The sequence below is a fragment of the Cicer arietinum genome, chromosome 2 (assembly GCF_000331145.2).
Source record: "Cicer arietinum cultivar CDC Frontier isolate Library 1 chromosome 2, Cicar.CDCFrontier_v2.0, whole genome shotgun sequence".
NCBI classification, from domain to species: domain Eukaryota; kingdom Viridiplantae; phylum Streptophyta; class Magnoliopsida; order Fabales; family Fabaceae; genus Cicer; species Cicer arietinum.
The window spans coordinates 14,050,971-14,061,948 of NC_021161.2; the positions used below are offsets into that span (position 1 = coordinate 14,050,971).

A 10,978-nucleotide genomic window follows, 5' to 3' on the forward strand; every position below is an offset into this window, starting at 1 on the left:
CCCTTTGACAAAGTCAAATTCGTTGATTCCATATGTCGTTTGGGTGTCGGCTATCATTTTGAACATGAGATCGACCAAGTGTTGCAACTTATTCACAAGACTTATGTTGTAAATGGAGAAATAATTCTTGAAGATAACCTTCATTCTCTTGCCGTGCTATTTAGAGTATTAAGGCAACGTGGGCTTTACGTTTCACCTGGTATATAAAATTTTCAATTTTTTAAATTTATAGTTTTTAATATTGATCTTCAACATGAACTTTACTATTTAGAGTACTTAGGGGTGTCAAAATGATCAAGCCAACTCCAATCTAGACTACATTGAAATTTTGAATTGTTACTAACTCTAAAGAGCATTCAATATTGTGGTTGTTAAATAAAATTACAGATGTGTTCAAAAAATTTAAAGACGGGCAAGGAATATTTAGCAAAAGGCTCATCGCAGATGTTGAGGGGATGTTAAGCTTGTACGAAGCATCACATATGATGATTCATGGAGAGGAAATTTTGGAAGAGGCCTTGGCTTTCACCTCTACTCACCTTAAGTCCATTTCCACCCAATTGAGCCCTTTTCTTGCAGCACAAGTCAAACATAGCTTAACGCAATCTCTCCGCAAAAACTTGTCGAGGCTAGAGGCACGACGCTACATCTCTGTATATGAGCAAGATGCATTCCATAATGTGGTTTTACTCAGGTTGGCAAAATTAGATTTTAATATGCTCCAAAGCCTACATCAAAAGGAATTTGGAAACATTTGCAAGTAAGTACTTTAAATTCCACTTTCCTTAATTTGTAACAAAAGAAAATATAAAAGTGGCTAATACCTTATTGGGTATCTTCATAGATGGTCGAAGGAGTTGGGTATCACTAAAAAACTACCGTATGCACGAGATCGAATAGTAGAATGTTGCTTTTGGAGTATGTCAGTATATTTTGAACCCCAATATTCTCAAGCAAGAAAAATGATGTCAAAAGTAATTGCTCACCTCTCATTCATTGATGATACATATGACTCATATGGAACTATTGATGAATTAGAACTTTTTACCAAGGCTGTTGAAAGGTAAATCATCGTATATAAATATTATTTTAAGTGATTAAATTATGAAAAAAAAATTTATAGCTAGAAAATGTGAAATTAATCGCTGATTCTATTATCAAATTTAGTGATAAAAAATTAAAAATTAACTTCATTTTTTAGTTATGGTGGCTAAATATATATTTTTTCTATCAATGACACATATTTTTACTCAAGTTATATAAACAAATGAGAAATAATTTATATATTGTAATTGATTTTCAGGTGGGATATTAGCTGCTTGGATGATCTTCCAAATTATATGAAGTTACTTTATAAATCTCTATTAAATGTTTATGAGGAAATAAAAGAAGAAACAATAAAAGAAGGAAGAGAATATACCCTTAGCTACTTCGTAAAAGATGTAAGAGTTTTATTTATTTATTATTATTTACTTTACTCAACTATTAAGCAGATAATACCGTTAAAATAAATTCATGTAAAAATAACTTTGTTGAAAATTTAATGTACGCTTCATTTACAATTAAAAATTTATGAAAAGTTTACTAATGACTTACTCAATAATTATAATACAAACAAATTTATTAAAGGTTTTAAATTTATGGTAATGTAATATAATCCACTCACCTATGTCAGAGTTCGTGTGAGATGTATTGAATATCCTTTTTAAAATAAACGGGTCATAAATATGTGTTTATGAGATTTAAACGTTTTGATGATTCAATCAGATTGGCTTTCAAAAGTATTATTAATAAAATATATATTTTTCTATGTAAGAATAGAAAATCATCCTATATTATAAAATTTAAACTAAAAGAAACAACTCCTTAACATTAAATTTTATTGTAAAAGTTATACTCGTTATTATTAAATTAAATGATAATACAATTTAACATCGTAACATAAAGAAAAAGAATTCTTTTTTATACATATCATATTAATAATATATATTGCATGATGATGGCAGTTCAAAACAATAGTTCAAGCTTACATGACTGAGGCAAGATGGCTAGACAAAAACCATGTACCAACAATAGAAGAGTACATGCCCATATCAAAGATAACATCTGGTTACCCAGTATTGTCTACAACTTCTTTCGTTGGCATGGGCAGTATAGCTACTGAGGACATCTTCAATTGGGTAACAAATATGCCAAAAATTGTTAACGGTGCTGCTCTTGTTTGCAGATTAAATGATGAAATTGTGTCCAACGAGGTATTTTATTTCATTTATTATATTTAATTCCAAAAACGTTTCTCTAAAATTAATATATGTGTGATATTTTTTTAAGAATTGAGTGTGTAAATAAGTTATAATGTCTTACACATGGGTCATACATCTATTTAGATAGATATTTGTGAAAAAATTTAAGAATTAATATATCAAAGAGACGGACATAATCATATAACTTGAAGTTTTTATGGTTGAAATTGGATAGTCATTAAAATCTCAAATATACTATTTTATCACAAATGATGATATAAATATTTAAGTAACAATTATTTCATGGTGGACAGTTTGAACAGCAAAGAGGACATGTTTCCTCATTCTTGGAATGCTATATGATACAATATGATACAAATAGGGAAGTTGCCATACAAGAATGCGAAAAGGGAATTGACAATGCATGGAAAGACATAAATGAGGATTGTCTTAGGCAAACTAAAGTTCCATTGCCTCTATTGACTTCCGTTATCAATTTGGCACGTTTTATTGAGGTTTATTACAATGATAAAGATCACTACACACATTCCGAAGGACTAATGAAGACTCATATTAAAGCCTTAATTGTTGATCCTGTACCAGTTTAAAAAATTCATTTAAGTCCCTTGATATGATTTGTATTCCTAAGCTTTATAAATAAAACTTCTGAGATGTGAAAGTTATGTTGTTTTAGAATAATCATTATCTTATCTTGTAATGTGTCTGAATTTTTAATTAAGTTTATATAGTTGGAAATTGATGTTTAAAATTAATATTTATTACAAAAACCTAACTATAGTATTTTTATTATTCATTTTTATACTAACTATATTCTTTTTTATATATAAAATTGATATATTAAAATATTATTAACAATTATATCGTAATAGTTTTATAATATTAACAAAGACAAGTGTTTTTTCTATTTAAATCTTGTATCAAACAGTGTTTGGATATTCGCCATGAATGTTTTCAACACTTAATTTGAAAACAAAAAAGTATTTGTTAAATATTTTATTTTTTATGATTCATATTTTTATTAATTATACAGAAACAATTACACCAAATATTTTTTTTTTCAATTTTTATTAAGACAATTGAAAGGAAGAGCCATCACTATTGAAAGTGATTTTTATCTCAAATAAATTGGTATCTTGCACTCCTCTAATCATTTCGGCATATGTCATTCATTGCAAAAATGTAAAATGGAGTTGAATTACAAAAGATATTGGGGACTAAAAAAAAACCAAGGGAATAAAGACATTCGCTGTAAAAGGTGCATAAAAAGCGCGCGTTGTATTTACATGTTTTATAGCGCTTTTGTAAAAGCGCTATTGTATCATTTACAGCGCTCGTTTCCACAGCGCTTATTTTTTTGAAAAAGCGCTGTAAATGGCTTAAAAAAAGCGCTGTAAAATTCGTTTTTTCGCGTAGTGATCTCTAAAATCAAAACATAAATGTTAGTCAACCAAATGCGGAATAGATTTAGTGCATGAAATAATTACCTCCAATCACTTTTGCTAGAAAGGAAGAGCTTCAAGTTTCTACATGTTATAGGTTATTTCAAGCTTTCACTCTCCCACTCCAACCATTGTTGCAAGAAAGGAAGAACTTCAAGTTTCAATGTTATTGGTTTTTCCAAACGTTCACTCTCCACTATATATGATGTATTTATAGGCATTGTACTATCTAGAATCCATTGAATATCCATTATCACTATTAGAATTTACACAAAGTTTTGATCTTTCATATGCATAATTGATGAACCACTACCATTAAACTATGACCTTTCATATGCATAACTCATTATCCACTACCATGCATCAAGAGGGATATCCAATAATTTAGATCACTTAAAATTTATGGTAACTTATTATATTCTCCAATTTGATCCAAACAATCAACTCATTAAGAGTCAACTATAAAATTCTCTTAATAAATAAACATGTGTAGCACAATGATGGTTTCTTTGATATTGAATATTATTATCTATGTATTGCAACAACTTCTGTTTTTCAAGTATTATACTTAATGTCACAATAAAATTTAAAGAATAAATTCAATATGTAATCTTGGTAAAAAAATGAAATATATTTTTTTCAAAAACTAAAGTACGCATGAATATTGTGACACCCTAAACCCCAAATAAAATAAAATAATTTTCTTATGTTTAAAACAATGAAATTCTTCAAATAAATAAATATATAAACTTCCAAATATTTTTTTAAGGTAAAGAGTATCATGTAATCATGAACATGTCACATAAATCCAAAATTTTCATCAAACTTAACAACTCGAAATCATAATATCGAACAACAAAATCATTTTTGAAGTACACATACATAAGTTTAATATTAAGTGAAAATGTAGTCCAAACCCGATGTCACTATCAGAGTAGGAATTCCCAAAATAAAATATGCTCAAAAAAACATGAACACAATGCATATTAAAAGAGTCTTCTAGACATGATGACTTCCACCTCTATGATGGTACTAGTCATCACATGCAACTTACAACTCGTCTGCGTCCATCACAAATACCAAATACAAACAACAAAGGGTGAGTTTCGAAATTATGTAATAGTATAAGATAAATGAGGAGAACACGCAATCAATAAAATCAACACAAACAGGAGAAACACTCAAGATCATAATATTAAAGGTTAATCTAAATCAATCACAATAGAGCAGTCACAAGGATGAAATGATATGCATGTCCTATACTTTATACTTCTTCATCATTTGGTACCATTCTACTCTGAAGTACTTGGTAAGGAGGCCTGATACTATGTCACTACAAGAGTGGACGGACAACTCATGAAGGATCAAGTCCTCATAGACCCCCTTAACTCAACCCGAGACACACATACACGACGATCGGGGTACTCTTGTGTTGCACGGTAGCTCCTGACCTTAGGGAATAATCCACTAATCCACTAAGGAGTTCCCCACTAAAGGTACCCAAAAGTCTATCAGTCTTACCTTAAAGTTCGACTGTAGCCCTCCACGATCAGGCTCATTCAGTTGTACTTCCCCGAATCACTAGGTTTGTCAAACCTTCTCTATATGATAACAAAATAATCCTAACTCCAAAATCTACAACATATATCTCAAACTTACTCAATCATCACAACTCAATAACAATAAAATCACAATAAAATCTCAATATTTGGTTTACAGTACTCACAATACACAGTCCAGTTTCATCAATCACATAATTAGGAATCCAATAGGAGGCACATTCAAGTAATATCACAATTTCAATCAATTAACAAGAACCCTCAAATACACATCATTCATACAATAACAATCAGCATAAGATTTCATAAAATCAGACAACATGCAATCTTGATATAAATAGATTCGCAGCAATTCTATAGGTTGTTAAAGTATATTTTAGTCTTCACTATTACAATTCATATATTATTAATTAATTATTATTACAAAATAGGACTCGACCATACGTAGTAAGCCCTGAATGAATATCTGGAAATTTCGGTATTCTCATTCATCCCACGTTATTTTATACTCATAAAATCAAACCTCCTCTCACCCCTTACCTTGGCTAAAGATTTTTCCCAACAAAACCGATCCGCTGATTTAACGTGTCGCGTCTTCGCTTACAACATATTATTATTATTATTATTAATATTATTATTATTATTATTATCAATAATAATATATCATTATATCCTTAAAATATAATAATAACAAATTAGAGTGTTACATTTCCCCCCTTGTAAAAAAAATTTCGTCCTCGAAATTTACCTGAGGAAAATAACTCTGGATACAAATCACGCATTTGACTTTCAACTTCCCACGTAGCATTTTCACCAATAGCGTCTCCCCAGACAACCTTAACAAATGAAATCGTCTTACCCCATTAATCCTTTGACTTTTCGGTCCTCAATCTGTAGCGGTAAGGTCTCAAAAGTTAGATTCTCTTTTATTTGGACCTTGTCTGACTCAATCAAATATGAAGGATCAGGAATGTATTTATGAAGTTGAGACACGTGAAAGACACTATGAAGATTAGAAAGAGACGGAGGCAACACGATCTGATATGCTACGTTACCAACACATTTAAGAATTTGGTAAGGTCCTATAAATCGAGGAGTAAGCTTTCGCATTTTTAATGCCCAACCAACCCCAGTCGTTGGAGTAACTCTCAGAAATACATGGTCACCTTCTTGAAATTCAAGGTTTTTCCTTCTTTTATCATGGTAACTCTTTTGCCTACTCTGTGATGCTCTCATCTTTTCTTGAATCATCTTTACTTTATCAGTAGTCTGTTGAACAATCTCAGGTCCTAAAGCAAGGTTATCGCCCGTCTCATACCAACACAGAGGGGTCCTATGCCTCATTCGATACAACGCCTCAAAAGGGGTCATTCCAATACTAGAGTGAAAACTATTGTTATAGGTAAACTCTATCCTAGGTAGCAATACTTATTCTTGATTGTCACTTTATTAAGTTGGCGGTAATCCACACACAACCTCGTTGAACCATCCTTCTTCTTAACCAACAGCACAGGTGCACCCCATGGTGACACACTAGGTCTTATAAATTGTTTATCTAACAACTCATTCAATTGCTTCCTAGGTTTAGACAATTCTAAGGGAGACATCATATATGGTATCATGGATATGGGTCCAGTACCTGGTACAAGGTCAATGCTAAACACAATTTCACGCTCTGGTGGTAAACTATTGACATCTTCAGGAAATACTTTAGGGAATTCACACACAATAGGAACATCTCGTATTACCACTTTTTCTTCAAATTCCAACGAGGCTAGGATCAGGTATAACTGGATATTTTCTTCAAAAGTGCCTTCACTTGGTTGGCGGATATATTGCTAGGCTTATCCCTCAGTTCTGACTCCATAAATTCAATGGTCTTACTAAAAAAATCTACATAGACACGGATGGCAGATAGCTGATAGCGTTTCGACAAGTGTACTAAATCGTTGCAGGTAATAATTAAACAGTAGTACCGAATGTCGAACTCAAGGATTGCGTTTTACTATTGAATTATATTTAATTACTAAAATTGAACAAAAAGTTCCCAAATTGATTAAAATAATATTTAAAATTAACAACTGTAATAAAATTGATTGTTTATAATGAGAAAAATGTCACGATTAGTTTCACTTTGAATCCAACATTGGTGTCCAATTTGATCCTAGTTATTGTATTCCTTTAGTGAATTATTTTCGAATTCTCTTTATTATTCTTGCCCTAATGTCTTAGTGACATAACCTTTAACTCCAAAGTAACCCCTAATTCCTTAGTGGATTTAAGATTAGAATCAAGCCTTACTATACATGAGTTCTCTTTTTAAACTATTGCATTTGCAACTAATTTAATTGGTTTCATGACCTGCATCTATCCCTAGACTACAAATTCATGAATTTCTCATCTCAAGCATTCGTAAAGTCCACTCATGTTTCAAAAAATATGAATCGTATAACATTTTAATGTTGATCAAGCAATAAAAAACATTAAGCACATAGATGAGAAAAATAATTCAATAAACTCATTCATATAAATAGAAATCAAATCAGAAAAATAAGGGTTTCATCTTGTTACACTTATTCCTAACGAATAGGGTTTAGTTTCTCACAACAGAGGTAAAAAAGATAGAGATTAGAGAAGAATTACAAGAATGATTCCTGATAAAACTGCTCCAATGGTGTTAGAAATGGTCGTCTTTGAGTTTCTATGCTAGGGCACAAGTCTCCCCACTTCCCAATAGTCAGAAAATATCCCTAAAAAGTGAAAAATGAATTTTTAAACATTCAGTCGCATGCCACCCACCCTAGGGGCAGGATTTACGCTCCGGGTACGCATGGACATTGTCAAAAGGATGCAAATGTGCTCCAGGTGCAGATTTTGCGTTTTAGGCGTGTCCTGGCAGTGGCAAAATGCTGAAAATGCGCCTCAGTCGCGGCTGTTGCGCTTCAGACGTACAACTTCTTCTGGCTGAGGTTTCTGCATGTTTCGCCTCTTTAGAGTCGGAATTAGGTTCCGATCTCTTCATGAAAGTTGTATCTATGGTTCTTAGCATTCATGTGAACTTGGTTTGACTCCAATTGGCCATCTACAACTCTAGATAGGATTGAAATACTCCACATAGGTAATGTTGATTTGTCGCAAAAATTCAGCACTGCACTAAAACAATGTAACAACACAAAACTCCGAAAAATCTCTACTTAATCAAGGAAATAAGAACATAAATATTTTATTAAATCAAATAAATAAATTAACAAAATATATCAAATAAATCCTTAAATTAACTAATGAATAAAAGATAAATAAGACTAAAAACAATGAAAAATATGTGTATGATGAAGAGTCATCACAACCCCAAACTTAATCTATTGCTTGTCCCCAAGCAACAATTAATTTCAGATTTAGTGTAGTTAAAAGCAAACTTAAACTCAATTTCTCAAATCAAATCAAACTCAATTCTCAAAGTTCCAACTACTACAAAATATTTATCATGCTCTATAGTTGCTTACAAAAAACAACACAATTCGTACACTTTAGCATTCATTTATCAAGTTCAACTCTCTCTTCATATAATCTCCCCAAAATTTATCTCAAGTGTTTAGAAAGGGTTATGAATTTATCACTTAAATCCTAGGACATGTATCACGCTACCATAGGCTTGAAAAAATTCTAGTTAGCAATCACAATGCAGCAAACACATACACTTTTGGAGGACTTTCAGGTTGTAGTGGGGCTTAGGTAAGGGTAGGACATTTTGGGATATAGGCTTTACTACTTGGAGTTAGGCATACATTTTCAAATTATTCTACCACTTTTTAGTTTTCTTCACCTTTTCATTGTGGAGATTCTCAAACATTCACAAAAGAACCAAGAAGATATTATTTATCAAAGTACACAAACTGATTTTTTTTTCTTCATTTGTTCTTTTTGTGAGAATCACCACCCCAAAATTAAAAGATTGTTATCTCATGAGCAACCCCAAACTTAGAACTTTATCAAGACAATAAAATTTTTTTCTACCTAACTCCAAGTAAGGTGGTTTAATTAAAGTCAGGTATTTGGCTTGTAATATGACTAGTAACCGAAATAAAAGGGCAATGCTCAAATGGGCTAGCAAAGGGTAAAATTTTCATAGGGTAGTTAGAAAGGCTCAAATGACCAAACAAAATTTCCTCAATGTATACATAAATTACAAGTGATGCAAGTCAGAATTAGTGCAAGTTCTGAAGGGATAACACATGTTTGGATAATCACACAACAAAGAATTAAAGTGTTTAGGCTCAAAAGCTCACATCTAGGATAATTAGAAAGAGTATGAACTATCTAAATGATGCCAAACATGCCACTACAAAATTTATTTAGTTTTTTTTTTAAAAAAAAAAATGCAAGTGAGACTTCAACAACCAATGAGTAACCAACAATGCATGCATTAGTAAAACTTATCGAATTAAGCAATGATATGAGCAAATAAATAGAGTTTAAATTTCAAAATCCCAAACAGAAAACTTAAGACCAAATGCAAGTTGTTAATAATTCTTCATCATATTGCACGTTTACACACAATTAGAAAGAAACAAATTCAAATAACAAAAATAAGAATGCAAAAAATAAAAGTTACCTCTACCTGTGGGTTGCCTCCCACGAAGCACTTCTTTAAAGTCATTAGCTTGACGTCTCAACTATTGTCAAGGTGGCATATATGACAGGAAGAACACATCATATTTCTAACCAAGAGATACATATTTCAAGTGAGGTAGCAATTGCTTGAGTTCAACCAACGGCGTATCTTTCTTTTTCTCTACATATTCATCTTCATTCCGCTTTAATCCCTCCTATATAGTGGGGAAACGGGGGGAGTAAGATGGTGATATTTCTAACATAGCTAAAACCTCTTTCACCTTTGGATCTTTACTTTATTTAACAACATCTTGGGGTAGGCATAACACTTTTTCTAATGGCATAATGCATCCTTGATGTTCAACTTCTTCATTGACTATCGAATTAAAGATCTTAATTCGGTTCCACCCTTCTCTTTCGTTTGAATGCTCAATGGCTTTTAAAATATTGAATGTAATTGTTTCCTTATTTACCTTAAATGTTAAGGTGCCATCAGCCACATCAATCATAGCTCTCCTTGCTGCTAAGAATGGTCTCCCCAAGATCAAGGGGATATCATTGTCTTCCTCCATGTCTAGTACCACAAAATCCACTGGAAAAATGAACTTATCTACTTTGACCAACACATCTTCCACCACCCCATATGGGTGTTTCATTGAATGATCCGCAAACTGTAACATCAGTTGTGTGTCTTTGACTCTTCCAATGCCTAACATTTTGTATATGGAAAGGGGCATAAGACTTACACTAGCCCCAAGATTACATAGGGCTTTTCCAAAAGTTCTATTTCCAATAGCACAAGGAATAGAGAAGCTTTCAGGATCCTTAAGCTTAGGTGGCAACTTCCTCTGTAGAATAGCACTACACTCTTCAGTAAGCATCATTGTTTCACTACCAATTTTTCTTTTCTTTAACAGAATCTCCTTCATGAACTTGGAGTAAGCTGGCATCTGCTCTAGTGCTTCTGCAAAAGGAATGTTAATTTGTAATTTTTTAAAAACATCAAGAAACTTACCAAATTATTTTTCAGTTTCTTCCTTTCTTAATCTTTGAGGGAATGGAAGTCGAATTTCTGGTTTTGGCAGTGGTTCCCTTTTTTGTACCA

The 10,978-nt window shown here is 32.0% G+C and overlaps 2 protein-coding genes across 2 annotated transcripts in view; one reads left to right on the forward strand and one right to left on the reverse strand.

The window, feature by feature from the left end:
- LOC101490280 (probable terpene synthase 2) overlaps positions 1 to 2,999 on the forward strand; it is an 8,825-nt gene extending 5,826 nt beyond the window's left edge. The window contains exons 3-8 of the mRNA XM_073365536.1: positions 10 to 199; positions 388 to 760; positions 845 to 1,063; positions 1,304 to 1,442; positions 2,007 to 2,255; positions 2,558 to 2,999. Coding sequence (XP_073221637.1) covers positions 10 to 199; positions 388 to 760; positions 845 to 1,063; positions 1,304 to 1,442; positions 2,007 to 2,255; positions 2,558 to 2,851 — 1,464 coding nt within the window. The 3' untranslated portion in view covers positions 2,852 to 2,999. The remainder of the gene's footprint in view (positions 1 to 9; positions 200 to 387; positions 761 to 844; positions 1,064 to 1,303; positions 1,443 to 2,006; positions 2,256 to 2,557) is intronic.
- An 802-nt stretch (positions 3,000 to 3,801) lies between these two features.
- On the reverse strand, positions 3,802 to 6,633 carry LOC140919357 (uncharacterized). The gene is made up of 4 exons (XM_073365366.1): positions 6,483 to 6,633; positions 6,199 to 6,344; positions 6,011 to 6,098; positions 3,802 to 3,932 (listed from the first exon to the last, which is right to left on the reverse strand). Exons 1-4 carry the CDS (start codon positions 6,631 to 6,633, stop codon positions 3,802 to 3,804), a joined length of 516 nt encoding a protein of 171 aa, XP_073221467.1.
- Positions 6,634 to 10,978: the final 4,345 nt, after the last annotated feature.